The 18,521-nt window shown below is 42.7% G+C and overlaps 2 protein-coding genes across 2 annotated transcripts in view; one reads left to right on the top strand and one right to left on the bottom strand.

The window, feature by feature from the left end:
* LOC311231361 (uncharacterized protein) overlaps window positions 1-1,705 on the top strand; it is a 77,227-nt gene extending 75,522 nt beyond the window's left edge. Inside the window, exons 53-54 of the mRNA XM_084317920.1 lie at window positions 3-56; window positions 221-1,705. Coding sequence (XP_084174046.1) covers window positions 3-56; window positions 221-270 — 104 coding nt within the window. The 3' untranslated portion in view covers window positions 271-1,705. The remainder of the gene's footprint in view (window positions 1-2; window positions 57-220) is intronic.
* Window positions 1,706-4,206: 2,501 nt separating this feature from the next.
* The window catches only part of LOC311231325 (STE20-like serine/threonine-protein kinase), an 86,757-nt gene continuing 72,442 nt past the window's right edge, over window positions 4,207-18,521 (bottom strand). Inside the window, exons 13-18 of the mRNA XM_084317877.1 lie at window positions 18,064-18,193; window positions 14,042-14,166; window positions 12,422-12,613; window positions 9,658-9,783; window positions 8,395-8,508; window positions 4,207-6,954 (exon numbers count right to left, since the gene is read on the bottom strand). Coding sequence (XP_084174003.1) covers window positions 6,808-6,954; window positions 8,395-8,508; window positions 9,658-9,783; window positions 12,422-12,613; window positions 14,042-14,166; window positions 18,064-18,193 — 834 coding nt within the window. The 3' untranslated portion in view covers window positions 4,207-6,807. The remainder of the gene's footprint in view (window positions 6,955-8,394; window positions 8,509-9,657; window positions 9,784-12,421; window positions 12,614-14,041; window positions 14,167-18,063; window positions 18,194-18,521) is intronic.

The raw sequence follows: 18,521 nt of genomic DNA, 5'->3' as shown, positions 1-18,521 counted from the left end.
AGGTGACCCGGGGCTTCCCGCTCCACACGGTCAGAGGCGAGAGAAGAGCGAAAGAGGTCAGTTGTCATCAGAGCACGTTCAATGATAATTTGGTACACGCTAGATTTGAACTACCGGCATCTTTACTTCACTCAGCACTGATTCATAATGTGATTCTGAGAGAAAGGAGTAGATATAATAACCAGGCAGTAACCACCCCCTCTTTGTTCTTTTCCATCAGGAGAACACAAGCTGAGGACTCAGAGAAGGAAAAGGACTGTTGGGGTTTGAGAAGAATTTAATACATGGACCTTTTTAAAAGGAAATAAAAGCTTTGGAATTTAAATTCTATATCATAAGACATTTGGATGTCTTTGACTGGCATATGTATGGTGAGAATACTGAAGCACATAATTGTTTGTTTTTTAACCAACCTGTGAGATGTATTGACTTGCATGTATTGATTTAGTTATGAATTGAAAATGAGGGACCCTGATGTAAACAAGACGAAAGTCTTTCTCTGGTCTGCATCCCCTTAACAATTGTGTATTGAGCCGTACTGTATTGTACCCATGCTGCAATCTGTTAATAAAATTCAATCAATCGATCAATCAACATAGATGTACATTATTGATTGGTTTGTATCCATCAGACCGGCAATACATCATCCGTACTGAATTTTGATCACCATACCTCTTTTTGGGGGAAAACAACTCAAGGAATAACCAGGGATTAGATGGCGTTTGTTCATAAACTAAAATTTTTGTACAAAACACAGGGATATAAGTCATGCCAAAGACTATCAGGATCCAGAAATCATTTCTCAGTCATTACCTCTTACAATGGCGGTCAATAGGAACAGTGTCTGTGTTTCCCCCAAAAGATTTGCCAGTTTGTTTCTTGGAACAGTATTTTCTGCGCTGATGTGTATAGATGAAAACAGGGATCATGTATAGTTTTTTAAATGTTTTTATTGTTTAATACAGTGTATTGAGGATGGTGTTACTTCCAAACGTATGTCCTTGCATGCTATTGGGTATTAGTATTCAATGTGGTCTATATATATATATACACACACACACGTATATAAGTTACGGTAAATGTGGAAAAGCGGTAACTGTGCACATTTGCTGGTAAATGTGTACATTCACCAACTCTGCGATGAATGTGCCCATAACCGGTTAATGTGTACATTTCCTGTCAGGTCTGTAAAGAGAGGGACACACAGAGCACAGTCCTTGTATTGCCTACTGCAAGCATGGCATACGTGCACATTTAATTTTGATTAGTAATTTAAACAGATTAGGATATACTACCAAGTGTTCACTGTATTTCAGCTAGTGATCTCAATTTATGCTTATGATTAAGCGTGACATCTCCACTGAGGTTAAGGTTATATACAAATGTATGTAAAAGGTGTGGAGAATTTAATCAGATTTGGATATGAACTGTCAACCGTTCACTGTATTAGAGCCTCAGTAACAGATTATTGATCTCAAAACCCTTTCGTCAACATTTACCAACTCAACAGGAGATGTGCACCTCCATGGAGTTGGTGAATGTAGACATTTCCCAGGAAATATGCACAATCAGTTTTCCCACATCTACCATAACATACATACATGTACACACTTATATATATATATTATACACATCTTTTTCTTTCTTTAACAGCTTTTTTGTACAAGTGACCATTAGTGTTGAGATTTTACTGTATTTTATAAAATAAGCCATTATCAAAATTCTGAATGTACTGAGTTGTTAATGCTTTGAGGAAAGAAAGTTCTCCTTTCATCTTGGCAGTGGTGGTACAGTAGAAGTACACAGTTCCTTTACTTAAGTAAAAGTAGAAATACACAGATAAATAAGTACTCTGGTCAAAGTAAAAGTATTTTTAAATCTTAGACAAACAAAACACTTTGCTTTCATGAAATATTGTAAGCCGTCATTTGAGGCTTTATAAAAGCCGCACAATGAACACAAATCTGTCAGTGCCGAGTCCGACCTCATCTTAAATAACAAACAGCATTGCTTGTTGTAGTTAACAAAGAGAGGCAGAATTGATTTAGCAAAAAAAATAAAAATAAATCATAATATATAATATTTGATGCGGCCCAGCCTCACCCAGACTCTACCTCCAGCGGCCCCCAGGTAAATTGAGTTTGAGACCCCTGATCTAAAGTAAAAGTACACATTCTACATGACGTTTGTGTATTCCAGTGCTTGTGAGCATTCAATCCTCTCTAAACATTGACCTCTATAGGTTATTTAAAAGGTACGTCATCCAGTTATGCTGCTCTGATTATGTCCTCTGTGAAAGTATATAATCTTCATACATTTTAGCTCTAGGGTCGCCCAATTGGTGGTTCTCGTCATAAATCGATCAATACAAACCGTATTAATTAATGTTGTTTCTTTTTCAAATGTAGCCAAGAGTAAAGACCCTAACCCTATCAAAACAGCAGTCAAAGTGTATATTTTCAGCACTACATTTGTTTACGAATGATATTTTCTTTTCAAAAATACGAGTTTCTCTGAATAATGTGAATTCTCTGTGCATTGCATCGGAGAAAGGTGAGTAGTCAGTAAATCCAGATTTAACACTGCCATTGGAAAGAGGAGATTTGGCCCTATCCATAGATATATGACATGGCCATAATAAGGTAGGCCTGATATTCTATATTCAAATGCATTATAATTCAAATAGCTTGTGTCCGGATGGCAAAATTCGGTACTGTACACAAAACGCTGTAAATCATTTATTAATTTGCTTAGATTTTTTGTACACTTGATCTCAAGGTGCTAAATGAGCGAAATTCCTCCAAACTCAAATGGACCATGTAGAAGTGGAGAAATCTTCCATTTACTTAGGTACCGTACTTTTCGCACTATAAGCCGCACCTGACTATAAGCCGCAGCAGCTAAATTGAATGATGTGTACTGTGTACATATATAAGCCGCACTGGACTATAAGCCGCATGTGTTTTAATGTTTAATTACCATATGTAAGGAGTGGAGCCTGCGGCTTAATTTGACTCAACGCGGGAAACCCCACCCGGCCCGGCCACGGAAAGGATTGACAGATTGATTGCTCTTTCTCGATTCTGTGGGTGGTGGTGCATGGCCGTTCTTATATTGAGCTTTAAGTTCCCACCTCTACAGAGAATGACTCCCACCTCTACAGAGAATGACTCCCACCTCTACAGAGAATGACTCCCACCTCTACAGAGAATGAATCCACCTCTACAGAGAATGACTCCCACCTCTACAGAGAATGACTCCCACCTCTACAGAGAATGACTCCCACCTCTACAGAGAATGACTCCCACCTCTACAGAGAATGACTCCACCTCTACAGAGAATGACTCCCACCTCTACAGAGAATGACTCCCACCTCTACAGAGAATGACTCCCACCTCTACAGAGAATGACTCCCACCTCTACAGAGAATGACTCCCACCTCTACAGAGAATGACTCCACAGAGAATGACTCCACCTCTACAGAGAATGACTCCCACCTCTACAGAGAATGACTCCCACCTCTACAGAGAATGACTCCCACCTCTACAGAGAATGACTCCACCTCTACAGAGAATGACTCCCACCTCTACAGAGAATGACTCCCACCTCTACAGAGAATGACTCCACCTCTACAGAGAATGACTCCCATTGGGACACAATACTGTCGGACAAATAACAAGAATTAACTCATTTACAAGTTGTATTAAGTAAATAAGGGAACAGATAAATAACATTTCAATGCAGTAAAAAAAGCAATATTTCGATTTTCGGGTTTTGTCCACATATAAGCCGCACCGTTATATAAGCCGCAGGGTCGAAAAATGGGGAAAAAAGCCGCGGCTTATAGTCCGAAAAGTACGGTATGTATTTTTAGGCAGATTTTCAGAAAATAGGGCTAGGGCTTAACTTTTTCTTCAAAGTAACTAGTAACTGAGTAAAAAGTACAATATTTCCTTTGAAATGTAGTGGAGTAAAAGTAAAGTTCCCTAAAATGAAAATACTCGCATAAAGTACAAGTAGCTTGAAATTGTACTTAAGTACAGTACTTGAGTAAAAATACTTAGTTACTGTACTTTCCACCACTGCATTTTGGTGATCATCAAAGTGAACATGAGTATAGTTGCATCGAGGTACAGGACAGAGAGTAAGCGCCACATACAGGAACGTTTATTTACAGTACAATGCAAATCTACAGTACAGGCATTCTAAAAACTATAAACCTATTTAAAAAAAAATGCATAATGTTTTTGATATGGAAGTTCTTCAATCAACATTCAAAATCTAATCAACATACATTTTAGAAATCCAACTGTTGGAACAAAACACATATTGACAGGATTTGATTTTGCAGTCATAACTAAGCTGATTTATAATTGAAGTCAGCAGCAAACCAGAAACGTGTGAATAAACTACAGTACAACCCACGTATTGTAGTCCTGTTGGTATCAATATAAATAGCTACTGACCGAGTATCTACATTTTGTGAAAGGTGCACAGCACTCCTTCATAATAACATATTTATATGAGACCAATTATTAAATATATTTGACTTTTGATACTTTCAATAGCCAATTGTAAAAGCAATGAGATGATAAAATGAACCAATCAGAGGTCATGATGGCCTAAACCAGTCAGGTCCAATTTTAATTAGCAATGTTGTGTTTACAACTGCACCAAATATTACACACATTTTCAAGAATAGATAACACAGGCCTGTATTGATTACATTGGTTTACAGTTGTTTAGTTTGAATATGAATTGAAACAGTTGAATCAAATGAGTTCAACAAATCTTTTTTTTTATCCACTTTTTCTCCTTATTTTTCTATTTTTCTCCCATCCCAATTTCGTGTTTCCAATTCTCCCCTCCCCTGTCTTGAACGTTGCTCGCATATGCCCCCCACTGGTCGGTTGTAGGGAGGATAGAAGCCTTGCATCACGTGTCCCCTCTGGTACACGAGGAGGCAGCCTGTCACATCTATTCACCTGCCAGCGCAGACTCTCATTGGCGAGGTGTAACGCATGGGAGGCTCACACTACCCTCGCCACTTCCAGTCTCTGCTGTGCAGGCGTCCCCCAACCGACCTGTAGGAGTCGCTGTCCACAACGTCCAGATTACCACCCATCGACTTCCACCCGCTGACTCTGCCAATTGAGCCAGTATGACGGTTGGCCCAAGCCGGAGGCAACGCCGACAGCCGGATTCGAACCCGGTGTCTCTTGCGTTGGTGACGAGCGCAATGTCCGCTGCACCACCCAGCCGCAGTTCAACAAATCTTTAAAAGAAAAAAAATTATCAGTGAATAACATTCACTAGGTGTTGGCGGAGAACCTGGAGTTTGATCAAAAACCTACACAAGGGAATAATACCGGGTAGCCTACAGTATATTCATACAATGTTGCTGAAGTATTAAGGCTATTAGCTAGCATGATCATTAAATAGTATTATAATTTCAATACAAATAAAACCAAAAGCCATGCAGGCCAGCCCATGATAAACCTGCTAGCAGAACACCCCATGAAGAGGCACGATGAAGAAATGGAAACATATACAAAGACACACCAAAAAAAACGGCATGACCTTTTTAACGGGCAGACCAACTAACAGATCCCAGGGTGGAAAAGAACCCAACCTGAGCACGACATAAGAGCAAAATGTCCACCGTGTGAACATGGTCAATAGACTAATAAAAACACCAAGATGCAATCTGGCATTTCTGACACCACAGTGACATCCGTCTTGTCTATTCAAACAGCGATTCCTTGTCTCTGAATGTAAACACCATCTCGACACCCTCTCTACCATATGTAAAAATAAGGTTTTCCACCATTTCCCACTCTTGTTGCTAAATATGAGAATTCAATCTCAGAGTTGTGCTTAAGATACAAAGGCATGCCGAGGAACCCCTGATGAAGGAATTATTTCCACTGGATATAAAAATGTACTGAAACTTGCATCGTCATCCATGCATGAAACTATGTCATCTATCCCCCAATTCATCAAAAACTAAAAGAATAATGAAATATGTATATATATGTATATACATACAAAAAATATATGGTATCCTGCCTATTGCCATTATTTAGTATAAAAATGTGCTCTCTCTCCTTTATCAGAAGTACAGTACATTGTATTTCATCAATCGAATATAAATGATATGGTTACTATTCAAGATTCACCAGAGATATTGAACAAAATGAGTTCATAAGTGGTATAAAAATGCTTTTATTTCTTTAGTGCAAATTTGTAATAAGAGGAGAGGAAAATAAAACCCAAGCAGCAAATAATTATCATAAACTGCTTGATTTAAAAGCCAGTGAAGTCAAATTCTACAGGCACTGGATTCTTCTTAAGAATAACTCACAGGAAAGGGGGGGGGGTCCAACTGCTTAGTGGTTTTGAGGTGATGACTATGGTGCCAGAACACTGAACTTGAAAACGGAACGAATCTCCTTCAAAACTCGAAACAAGAAACAACGAGGAAAATCTGCAAACTGGAGTTGACATGTCCCTCAGTGAGCTTCAGAGGACAATCCCGTCCTCTACCGGAGACAGAGAGGAGGGTGTATCTGTGTAATCCTCAGATAGATAGTCCTGACGTCCTCCTGACTGTTGCCAGGGGCAAGGCAGCATGGGCACAATCTTAAGTAACTTCATGAGGATATATACGGTTATGTCTATGCATAAAATGAGTGTGTATTGAAAGTGTGTGTGTGTGTGTATGTGACTTCATCACTGTAAGCATGTATAGTCAATCACATGTGTGATTGTACACATGTTGGGGGGCTTCAGTGCAGCAGGCGTCCTCTAGAAGCCTGTGGAGTGGACGCTGGGGATGGGGTAGAACTTGGAGATGCGGCTCTGGGTGGAGGGGTTAAGGCACTCCGACTCGCCGCTCATCTTAAAGAACACCTCCTGCTCCTGCAGCTTCCGGGCGAACTCCTCCTCCAGGGCCTGGAGGGAACATCGACAACCATGTTTGTTTAAAATTATTAAAAATTATTATTATTATTAAAAAACTCCTGATTGGATAAAGTGGGAACTGGGAAGGGATACCAGAACATGTATCTTCTGTTTACTGCAGAGCGGAGGGACTGGGAGACCCATGTTACTGACCAAACATTATATCAGTGATGGCTGTCAGAATGTAAAGCTATTTAACGCTTATTTTAACAAAGATATATCACTTGCAGCTCCTTTAAAAGGGATGCGTTTGTGTGCCTCACTCCGAAAGTATTATTAAATACCATGACACACGACACAAACTCAAGTCAGTCTTTAGGGATTATTATAGACCACCTAATTGGTGTAAGTGGCCTCGCATATTGTTTACTGAGCTGGAACCAAATATCGGTCTATAGGGAAGATGAATAGATGAATCACCCCCCTCCAAGATCTGTGGCTAATGTGTCCAAACTATGTGAAACTTAAGATCCAGTCTGTAGCAGTACCAGGGTTGACATGGAGGTGGAATGTGTAGCAATACCAGGGTTGATATAAAGGTGTAATGTGTAGCAGTACCAGGGTTGACATGGAGGTGGAATGTGTAGCAATACCAGGGTTGACATGGAGGTGGAATGTGTAGCAGTACCAGGGTTGACATGGAGGTGGAATGTGTAGCAATACCAGGGTTGACATGGAGGTGGAATGTGTAGCAGTACCAGGGTTGACATGGAGGTGGAATGTGTAGCAATACCAGGGTTGACATGGAGGTGGAATGTGTAGCAGTACCAGGGTTGACATGGAGGTGGAATGTGTAGCAATACCAGGGTTGACATGGAGGTGGAATGTGTAGCAGTACCAGGGTTGACATGGAGGTGTAATGTGTAGCAGTACCAGGGTTGACATGGAGGTGTAATGTGTAGCAGTACCAGGGTTGACATGGGGGTGGAATGTGTAGCAGTACCAGGGTTGACATGGAGGTGTAATGTGTAGCAGTACCAGGGTTGACATGGGGGTGTAATGTGTAGCAGTACCAGGGTTGATATATAAAGGTGTAATGTGTAGCAGTACCAGGGTTGACATGGAGGTGTAATGTGTAGCAGTACCAGGGTTGATATATAAAGGTGTAATGTGTAGCAGTACCAGGGTTGATATAAAGGTGTAATGTGTAGCAGTACCAGGGTTGACATGGAGGTGTAATGTGTAGCAGTACCAGGGTTGACATGGAGGTGTAATGTGTAGCAGTACCAGGGTTGACATGGAGGTGTAATGTGTAGCAGTACCAGGGTTGACATGGAGGTGTAATGTGTAGCAGTACCAGGGTTGACATGGAGGTGTAATGTGTAGCAGTACCAGGGTTGACATGGGGGTGGAATGTGTAGCAGTACCAGTGTTGACATGGAGGTGTAATGTGTAGCAGTACCAGGGTTGACATGGGGGTGGAATGCGTACCTTCTTCCTGGGCCGTAGCTTCTCCCTCCACTCCTTCAGCTCCACACTGTGCTCCTCATCCAGCTCCTTCAGCTTCTGGGTCTCGTGCTCGATCAGCAGGTGGCACTTCTCATTCTGAAAACACACTCAGAGGTTTAAAACGTATCTTTGGTGTGTGTGTGTTTGTACAATCTCAGTGGGAGAACACACCCTCCAGTAGCTCTTGGTGAGCTGCTAATATTTGATTGCTTATAGACCCGTTCGCTGTATACAAACATACCGTGTCCGAGTCAATCAGCAATACCAACGGAGTCCCGTGACTAAGTTGCCCACTACCTGGCTACGCGAGCTGCTGCGGTAAAAAAAAAGTACGACAGGGCTCTATGGAGAAACCATGACACTCTCCCCTGACTAAAAGTTGTTTCAAACAAAAGCGTCTGGATGTCATTTTGCCAAATCAGCATGGCTGTGAGTGTAAGTCTTTCACCTTTTACATATCTAGCTTTGGCATGGATTGATTGTTTAGACCTAGCTAGCATGGCTAACAAATGCAAATGTGGTCTGCCCTGTTGCGCGTGCGTGCACACACCGAGTCTGACGTAGACATCGAACAGGTCTATAGGAAGAAGCCGTAGGAGGACTTATATAACAGTATAACTCCAGTATGTTTGACGTTATCTTAATAATAATAATAATAATAATAATAATAATTACTTGCATTTATATAGCGCTTTTCTAGACACTCAAGGCACTTTACAATGTAGGGTGGAAATTGCCTCCTTCCCCACCACTGGTAGCACCCAACCTTGGGCTACACAGGCTCAATGGCTGCCATACACTGGTACCCGGCACACATCACACTACACAATGGCTGCACGGCTCAGGAGACAGGGATTGATATCAGCCAATTAAGGGGAAGGGATGATTAGGTGGCCTTGATGTCAGAGACCTGATTGGGAATTTGGCCAGGAACGTCGGGGAACCCCCTACTCTTTGTGGTAGGCGTCCTGGGTTCTTTAACGACCGAATTCAGTCAGGACCTCGGTTTAGCGTCTCATCCGAAGGACGGCACTCGCAGCTGTGCGGTGTCCCTATCACCATAACAGGGGTATTGTTACCAACTAGTCCAGAGGACAGAGTGCCCCCTGCTGGACAACAACACCACCACTTTCCGACAGCAGCCTCGAACCGGTGATCTTCCGATCATGAGTCCGGAGCTCTGCTCATGTAGCCACGCTGCCGGACATCTTCAAGGTTCACGCCGGGCTGAGAGCAGCACGTCACCTGCAGCTGCTGCAGCTCCCGGACGTTGGCGTCGCACTGCAGCTGCAGGTCCCTCATCTGGTTCTCATGCTTCTGCTGCTGGTGGAGCCGCTCGTTCTTCTGCCGCTTCTCCTCCTGAGCTGCAAACTGACATACACACACACACACACGCGCGCACACAGCTCGTTTTACTCGTTTACCCTCGTTTGACACAGCAGGGGGAAGCTGCACTAACCTGAGTTCCAGTGACAGAGAGTAAGTCAACTTTGGGAATAACCTTCTTACCGTCATGCACTCTTCCTAATATACTAACATGCACTCGACACTGTAGCACTCAAGTTTGAACACTTTGATGAACATCGTTACTCAGCTGATAAGAGTTGTACCCTTCCTGCTGACTTGTTGTACAAAACTTGTAAGTCGCTTTGGACAAAAGTGTCAGCTAAATGACAAAATGTAAATGTAAATGTTTATGCTCAAACGTCAAAGTGGTGCCGACGCTCGGCCACGTCTACGTGCAGCTGATGCCAAAGATGTCGCCGCACGCCGGGCAACGCAGACGACATGTAGGTATGATGGTGGGAGAAAAGGAGCCGCGACGGCCCACGCAGAAGTATAATTATTATGAACGACTTCTCACTACGAGCTTTATAAAACCCAATGTCTTCTGACCAGTATACGTAGATACACCTGCATATAACCCATGTAACTGTGTATGATAGCATGTACAATAATGCTGTATATACCGTATATATATATTTATTCGTACCATATATATATGTAATCCACATCTGTCTGTACATAACTGTATATAATCCTTTTTAAATATATGTAGATAGTATACTATATCTATATAACCTTTACCTACTCTTATTTAGTTACGCTGCGGGCCAGTATGACTTACTACCAAAGTGTCTTTATACGGTCCTGTATTACTGTACATGTTACAAAGGGTCAGATTAAACCGAATATATATATTTATTGCTTGAGATATATTGTATAATATTTGTATATCGTCTGATATCCCTTGTATATTCTTTGTACATATACACGGAATATCCCTTTACCTAGGTACAGGCCAGACCATAATATTCGTTCTCCTATTGGACAGCGACCCCTAGGCGCCAACGGCCATACCCCCAATGGCAAGTTCAAAGCTACCGCTAAGACATGTCTCAACATGTCCAGGTTTGCGCAGTAATACGAGACAGAACTGAGGTTGGCACTAGATTATTCCCCTTTACGTATAAATACGTCGCAGGTGGATACAGAAGCACTTAGCCTAAAAGTGAGTTAGACCAAAACGTTGAAGCCTTCACCACGATACAACGTGCCGTGAAGTGGGCCCCTTTTGCCCCTAAATAGAGCCTTGAGAACCGCGTGCGAATTGATAGCTAAAGTGTCCGAGTTTAACGCTGTATCGTCGAGTTCGACTTATTCTATTGTAAAGTAATAGTCTATTATTTATAGTGTATCGTGCGGCTACCGTTCTACAGTGACCAGCATTACCACCGGTTCGTCGTACCGAGCTAGTGCACTTATCCAGGCTAGGCGGCCTAAACTCGTGCCGCCATCCGAGGAGTCCTAGACGAGAACCGTTGGATATGTACACCGGAGAACCTACACCGGCGAATGCAGAGCCTTTTCCGGCTGGATTATATTGCTTTGGTACTGTGGCTGCTGGAGCAGAGAACCGTCTACCCCACTGCTGTGTGGGATCTACCCTGTGAGGAGCACCGTCGAGCCCGCCTCTAGGACCCACAGAGGCTGGCTAGCTTTCATCCATGCTGTCTTGCATACCGGAGTATAGCTGTTGCTTTGTCTACGGACCAAAGGATTATTGCACTGTCTCCTGTATCTGGAGTCTCTTTATTCCTCGTTGATCCAGACTTTGCTCCCGACCATTCCTCTCCCCTGCTGGCTTACAACCGGAGGGAACCCCCTTAGTATCTCCAGCTGACTACGAGTGTGCCTTATGTAATTCTTATGCTACAGGTGGTGTCAGTTATACCCATCTTAATATGCTCATGGACTTACGCTCTTGACCTACTTAAGTGTTCTTCGCCATATAAGCGCAATTCATAATCCTCAATATTGTAACCTATTGTTGCTGCTCTAATAATAAATACTTCTAAATATAACTTTCTTTGTTAAGCCGTATTCTTGTGTGGGTGTTCACCAGATATACCGTGTACTGTATGGCCAGTAATTAAAGTACATAACTAAGTAGTGGTTTAATGATACCATACTCTCAATACAGTCAGGGAATTGTACCCCTCAGTTACAGTACATATTAATACTACAACTCTATACATTTATACTATTACTCAGTAGTACTCATTTATATATTTCATACTCAGTTTAATCACCTGTACATTGTATATTACACTTTACTGTTACATTTGCACTCTGGTTGGGCGTCAAACCTCCTTCTGTTGTACTGTACTTGTGCTGTATGATGACAATACATTTGGATCTAATCTATTTTATCTAATCTATATACCTTTTGATTGAGAGTCAAAACCTGACAATTTAAAGGAACACGCCAACATTTAGGGAAATTAGCTTACCGTCTTCTCCAGAGAGAGGCAAGAAGACAGATACCAGTTTCCTCTCTGGCTGCATGTTAGCCTAGCTTAGCATAATGAATGGAAGCGGACATGACCGGTTAGCCTAGGCATTGTCCAACTAACACCTCTCCCGAAGGCTAACCGGTCATGTCCGGTTCCCAAAATGTTGGCATGTTCTTTTAACAGTAAATCCCTGTGAAGCATAAATCCCTCACGTGTTTCACTTTCTCCCTCTCCTGGTCGGGCGTGATGGCGGCTCCGGTGATGCGCAGGCTCTTCTTGAACATGGCCATGCGGGTCTTGGCCTCGCTGCGCTGGATCTTAGGCAGCCTGGCCCTCTCCTGGGTCTGCTTGTTCTTCATCTCCTCGATCAGACGCTGGTTGTAGCGCTGCATCTGCTCCATCTCCTACGCAGGTCAAGACACACAGAGAGACGGGTGAGGTGAGGATATACAGGACAGACAGTGAGACAGGTGTGGTTAGGTGAGGATATACAGGACAGTGAGACAGGTGTGGTTAGGTGAGGATATACAGGACAGTGAGACAGGTGTGGTTAGGTGAGGATATACAGGACAGGGTTCATACACCTTGTTCCAAATCAAATTCCATAACTATTCCATGATATATATACTGTATATAGTGCAATTTCCATGGTTTTGTACATTTTCAAATAGTACATGCTTTGTTGGACAGCTTCTTTAAATGTCCCATTGGGAGATTTAGAAGAGAAGCTGTCACTATGACTGCAGACGTAATCAGAAAGCATTGTTATTATTTGGATTGTCATTCCGTCAACGGTAACTAGGCGTTTTTCTGTAACCAAACCAGACTTTACTGCCGGGAAAAAAATCTATTTTGAGCGCCATGACTATTGCTGATTTTCCATGACCATATGAAACCTGGTAGGAAGATGATCTAAAATGGGTTTATTTAAATCCTCCCCAAAACAGGGATGGGGTTTGCAAAGGCCTCTACTTTTAGATATTAGGATTTTGTGAAAAATAGGAATGTACATGTTTTCAAGTACTAACCTTATAACAAGAGGAAAATACGAGTTACTTTGTATTATACGTTGTAGCTGTAAAAAGGTTTGTTTACTTTGGTAAATGTCTGTAAACACCAACGTTAAAAAAAAACATATATTCCGATTTACAATTTAAGAAAGTAACAAAAGGTTTCTCTGTGAATATGCCTCACATGTTTATATATATATATATATATATATATATATATATATATATATATATATATATATAATTTTTTTTAATACAACTCATTTAAGAATGATCCGAGAGGGTAAAGCAGATATTATTATTACTATAGTATTATAACTGAACTAAATATAATGTGCAAAAGGAAAGGGCTACAGCCTAACAAATGTTTTAATGTTCATATTGAACTAGCCATATAATAATGATGAATTATGTCTTCAAATTAAAGATAATACGTCGCTGTACCTTCTCTTCAAATTAAAGATAATGTGTCTCTGTACCTTCTCTTCAAATTAAAGATAATGTGTCTCTGTACCTTCTCGTGCCTCTTCAAATTAAAGATAATGCGTCTCTGTACCTTCTCTTCAAATGAAAGATAATGTGTCTCTGTACATTCTCGTGCCTCTTCAAATTAAAGATAATGTGTCTCTGTACCTTCTCGTGCCTCTTCAAATTAAAGATAATGCGTCTCTGTACCTTCTCTTCAAATTAAAGATAATGTGTCTCTGTACCTTCTCTTCAAATTAAAGATAATGTGTCTCTGTACCTTCTCTTCAAATGAAAGATAATGTGTCTCTGTACATTCTCGTGCCTCTTCAAATTAAAGATAATGTGTGTCTGTACCTTCTCGTGCCTCTTCAGCAGCTGGTGTCTCTGCATGAAGTACTGGTCTTTGAGCTGCTGCTTGAATAACTGGTGCTTCTCCTGCAGGTGGCGCTCCTCCAGCTCCCACATAGCTGCCTCCCGCGCTGCCAGGAACACAAACAAGAGACTAACTCAGCCAGCTGTCACACACAGACGCTGTTCACGGCCTTATGGGAGGGGGATTTCCCCACTATACCAGGATCCTGTCACGCAAATAATATGCACGCTTGCGGTACTTTTATGCCGACCGACATGCACTCTGCTCCGGATGAGGCTCCAGCACAGTGGCGTGCACAGATAGGGCTGAAGGGGGGCTGCCCTTTTTCATTTATTTTTTTTTAATATGAGGGAATTCAAGTGTCATAGTAGCATGAGGGGCGGGGGATACAGGTAGGGTAGGTAGTAATAACAACAGAACAAAGTAGTAATTAGTAGTAGCGATAACAGTGAATAGTAGAACACTTTATTGCCATTTCAACACATGGTTGATTGGGATTTGTCTTGGTGCCAAACATACAGTACATACAGTATAAAAACATACACTATAAAAACACACAAGAATACATGCGATGCAATCCCCACAATAGAAGTATTTCACAAACAATAAAAAAATGCTACAGTACCTACTACCTAAAAGAGCTCAGTGTTCCAATTTAAAGTGCATATTGCCTTAAAGTGCCTGTCGGCTGGTGCTAGCCCTTATGGTACAAAGTGCCTGTGCATTAGGACTTGAGTTCAGGTGACGGACAACCTCGGGATGTCTAGTGAGTGGCAGGATTCAGTAGAAATAGTGATGATGGTCCTGGACTCTGCACCAGAGTCTGTGCACAGTGTTTATTATTAAGAGTCAGATAGTCCTAAGAGTCGTTAGCTCTCCAGCAATTGGCAGCAGTCCGTGCCCACGGTTGTGGAGCCTGATGGCTACTGGCACCAAAGACTGGCTGAGGCGGTTTGTGGTGTGTCCAAGTCTATGGCTGAATGTGCTTCTCATCCTGGCTATACTGTAGCTTCTCATACTCCTGTACTCCTCAAGTAAAGGTGCCCTCCATTCAAAAGCGTGTTTATCCTACAGTTAACTCCTCTTGGAGGCATGACTTTGACTATACAGTTATTTGAGCATAACTACTGGAGGGGAGGGGGGGGGGGGGGCTTCTCTGTATTATAAGTTGATACATCTAGTGATCAATGCATGAAAACAATTGCTTTTTTCAGTGAATCTCTTATATATAGTTATAACAAGATTGTGTAAGTTGATAAGTGTTGTGTTTGGGTGAAATCTTTGGCCAACTGTTTAGGCGGAAAAAGAGAAAGTTAACCAGTGGCTCGGGAGGTAGAGCAGTCGTCTGGTAATCCGGAGGTTCCCGGTTAGATTCCCGCTCCTCCCGGGGCAGTGTGTTAAAGCGTCCTTGAGCAAGACACTTAACCCCTAATTGGTCCCGATGAGCAGGTCGGCACCTTGCGTGGTTGTCGGTGTGTGAATGTGTGAGTGAATGGGTCAAATGTGAGGAACAAATTGTAAAGCACTTTGGATAAAAGCGTTATACAAGATAGATAGATAGATAGATAGATAGATACTTTATTAATCCCCTTGGGGAAATTCAGGGTATCTCGCAGCTCACATAGTATACAGACATTGACCGTTCCCATACAGTTATTGCACGTTATGTCTGCATCATGAATTAAAAATAAGTACCGTACTTTTCGGACTATAAGCCGCGGCTTTTTCCCCCATTTTTCGACCCTGCGGCTTATATAACGGTGCGGCTTATATGTGACTTGATGTGACCAAACCCGAAAATGTAAAAATCAAAATATTGCTTTTTTGACTGCATTGAAATGTTATTTATCTGTTCCCTTATTTGCTAAACTTAATACAACTTGTAAATGAGTTAATTCTTGTTATTTGTCTGACAGTATTGTGTCCCAATGCTAATTACATATGGTAATTAAACATTAAAACACCTGCGGCTTATAGTCCAGTGCGGCTTATATATGTACACATCATTCAATTTAGCTGCTGCGGCTTATAGTCAGGTGCGGCTTATAGTGCGAAAAGTACGGTACATGATAAAATTCAATTAAATCATACCCATCAATATTAAATATGAGCGTGATTAGATAAAAGCAGGTGTATAAAAAACAGGTGTAAAAACAGGTGTAAAAACAGGTAAAAATATAAATGCAGCCATTTACCATATATTCTAGCATTCTCAACGAGGGAAAAGGGATGTTGCTAAGACATCTTCAGTGGTGTATGGAGGGGATCTCAAGAGGACACGCAGTCACAGACATGGCTTCCTGGGACTCGGTTCGCTGAACGCGTGTTGTTTGTGCAACTCAAGGTGCACTACGCGTGGGATAAAGGCGTCGGGCGTCGCTGCCGGGCCCCCGACACGCTGTGGAGGAGCCGGCTGGGGCCTCCGGTTGGCGTTAGTGAGAATTAAACTGGGAACTGAGAGAGCCCCGGGCTGCCTTCAAAAGGGAGCTTGTTCGCCACTGTGTTGTTGCGTCACCACTGATTGCGTCCCGTATTAGAACATGGGAGTCACAAGGAAGTACAAGCCTTTGCCACAGAGAGACGAGACGTTCATCTTACATCAGTGGGTATCATTAGTGTAGCAATTGCTGTCTTTGTTCATAGTACAGCTTCTAAGAGACTATTACTGTACAGTAGCTGTGCTGTGGTTGGTGGTGGCCAGGCTGTAGCACTGTGCTGACGAGGAACTTGTGGTTGTTTGTGGCCAGGCTGTAGCACTGTGCTGACGAGGAACTTGTTGTGGTTGGTATTTATTTTCTTTGCCGTTACTATTGTGGTGGAAATAATTAGCTTGGTCCATAGTTGGTAGTAGTCACAAATGTATAATTAGGTCAATAGGAGAATTGGCTTCAGAAGACCAGAGGTCCCGGCCCGGGACCCCGGAAGTGGCTCTTCGAATCACAGAATACGTTGATATTTATACATTACAAAAGAGGTTGGGTTAACCAGGTGAGAGGGGGGGATAGGAGGATGATACATGGGGGGCAGAAGGTCAACGGGAGGAGCGGGAGAAAGGTGAAGGAGGGAGGACAGGATGCCCCCCCCTTTGAGGACCACAATGGAAATAAACTGTAAAAAAAAGAAAATCTACTTTTTCTCCTATTTTTCAATTTTTTCTCCCATCCCAATTTAGCCGTGCCAATTCTCCCCTCCCCTGTCTTGAACGTTGCTCGCATATGCCCCCCACTGGTCGGTTGTAGGGAGGATAGAAGCCTTGCATCACATGTCCCCTCCGATACATGTGGAGGCAACCTGTCACATCTTTTCACCTGCCAGCGCGGACTCTCATTTGGCGAGGTGTAACGTGTGGGAGGCTCACACTACCCCCGCTATTTTCCTGTCTCTGCTGCGCAGGCGTCCCCCAACCGACCTGTAGGAGTCGCTGTCCACAACGTCCAGATTACCACCCATCGACTTCCACCCGCTAACTCTGCCAATTGAGTTAGTATGACGGCCGGCCCAAGCCGGAGGCAACGCCGAAAGCCGGAGTCGAACCCGGTGTCTCTTGCGTTGGTGACAAGCGCAGTGTCCGCTGCGCCACCCAGCCGCCCTAAACTGTAAGGTTTTATTTGTGTTTCAATCCTCGACGGTTTTAAATGATATGTGATGGCTGTACATTTTGTGTACCAGTATTGTATGTGATTTTAGATTGTCCAATAAATTCAACAAATCAATCAATCAAGGTGAGATACAAAGGAATGGTTATAAGGTGGCTAGGAAATGGTAGGTGCTAGGTAGATAGTGTATTGGAGGGGGAGGGCCAGACGGATGTCTACCACACTATGCACTGTAATGACCCCCGTTGACCCTTGGTTGCGTCTCAAAGCCGAGGCTGTGCTGTACATTCTGCGTTCACATTCTCACGCCAAAACACAGCCTTATTGTTTAGGATGTGGGTTGAAAATGTCTTTAAAAATAAAGAGCCTCCAGTAATAACGGAGTACAAAGAGACATGCGTCTGTACCTCTGAGGAGCTGCTGCTTGTGGTTGAGGCACTCTCTCTCGATGGTGGCCAGCTCCTGTTTGTGTTGCTGGATGATCTTCTTCAGGTCGCTGTCCAGATCCTGCTGCTGCTTCTGCAGGAACTCCTGCTCCTGGGAGAGAGGGAGAGGGAGAGGGAGAGGGAGAGGGGAGAGGGAGGGAGAGAGAGAGAGGGCGGGAGCGAGAGAGAGAGAACAAACCGTAAATTCACTGTCTCTCATGGGATAAATGCATATTCCAGATGGGTTGTGTTGTGGAGACCCCCAAAAACCCAACCACCCACCCACACACACACACACACTGAAAGAAAACTGTTGGCTAAGAGGATTTGTATAGGATTCACATCAACAACCCTACTCAGGAAATTGCATGTGTCAGTTTAATGATCCACGGTAGGACATCTCTAAAAAAGGCAGAATCATTGAATTTTCCACCCCACCC

This window comes from Notolepis coatsorum, assembly GCF_963971535.1.
Source record: "Notolepis coatsorum genome assembly, chromosome: 7".
Lineage (NCBI taxonomy): Eukaryota > Metazoa > Chordata > Actinopteri > Aulopiformes > Paralepididae > Notolepis > Notolepis coatsorum.
The sequence above is the reverse complement of the archived record's forward strand: the minus strand, read 5'-3'. Positions and strand labels throughout refer to the sequence as shown.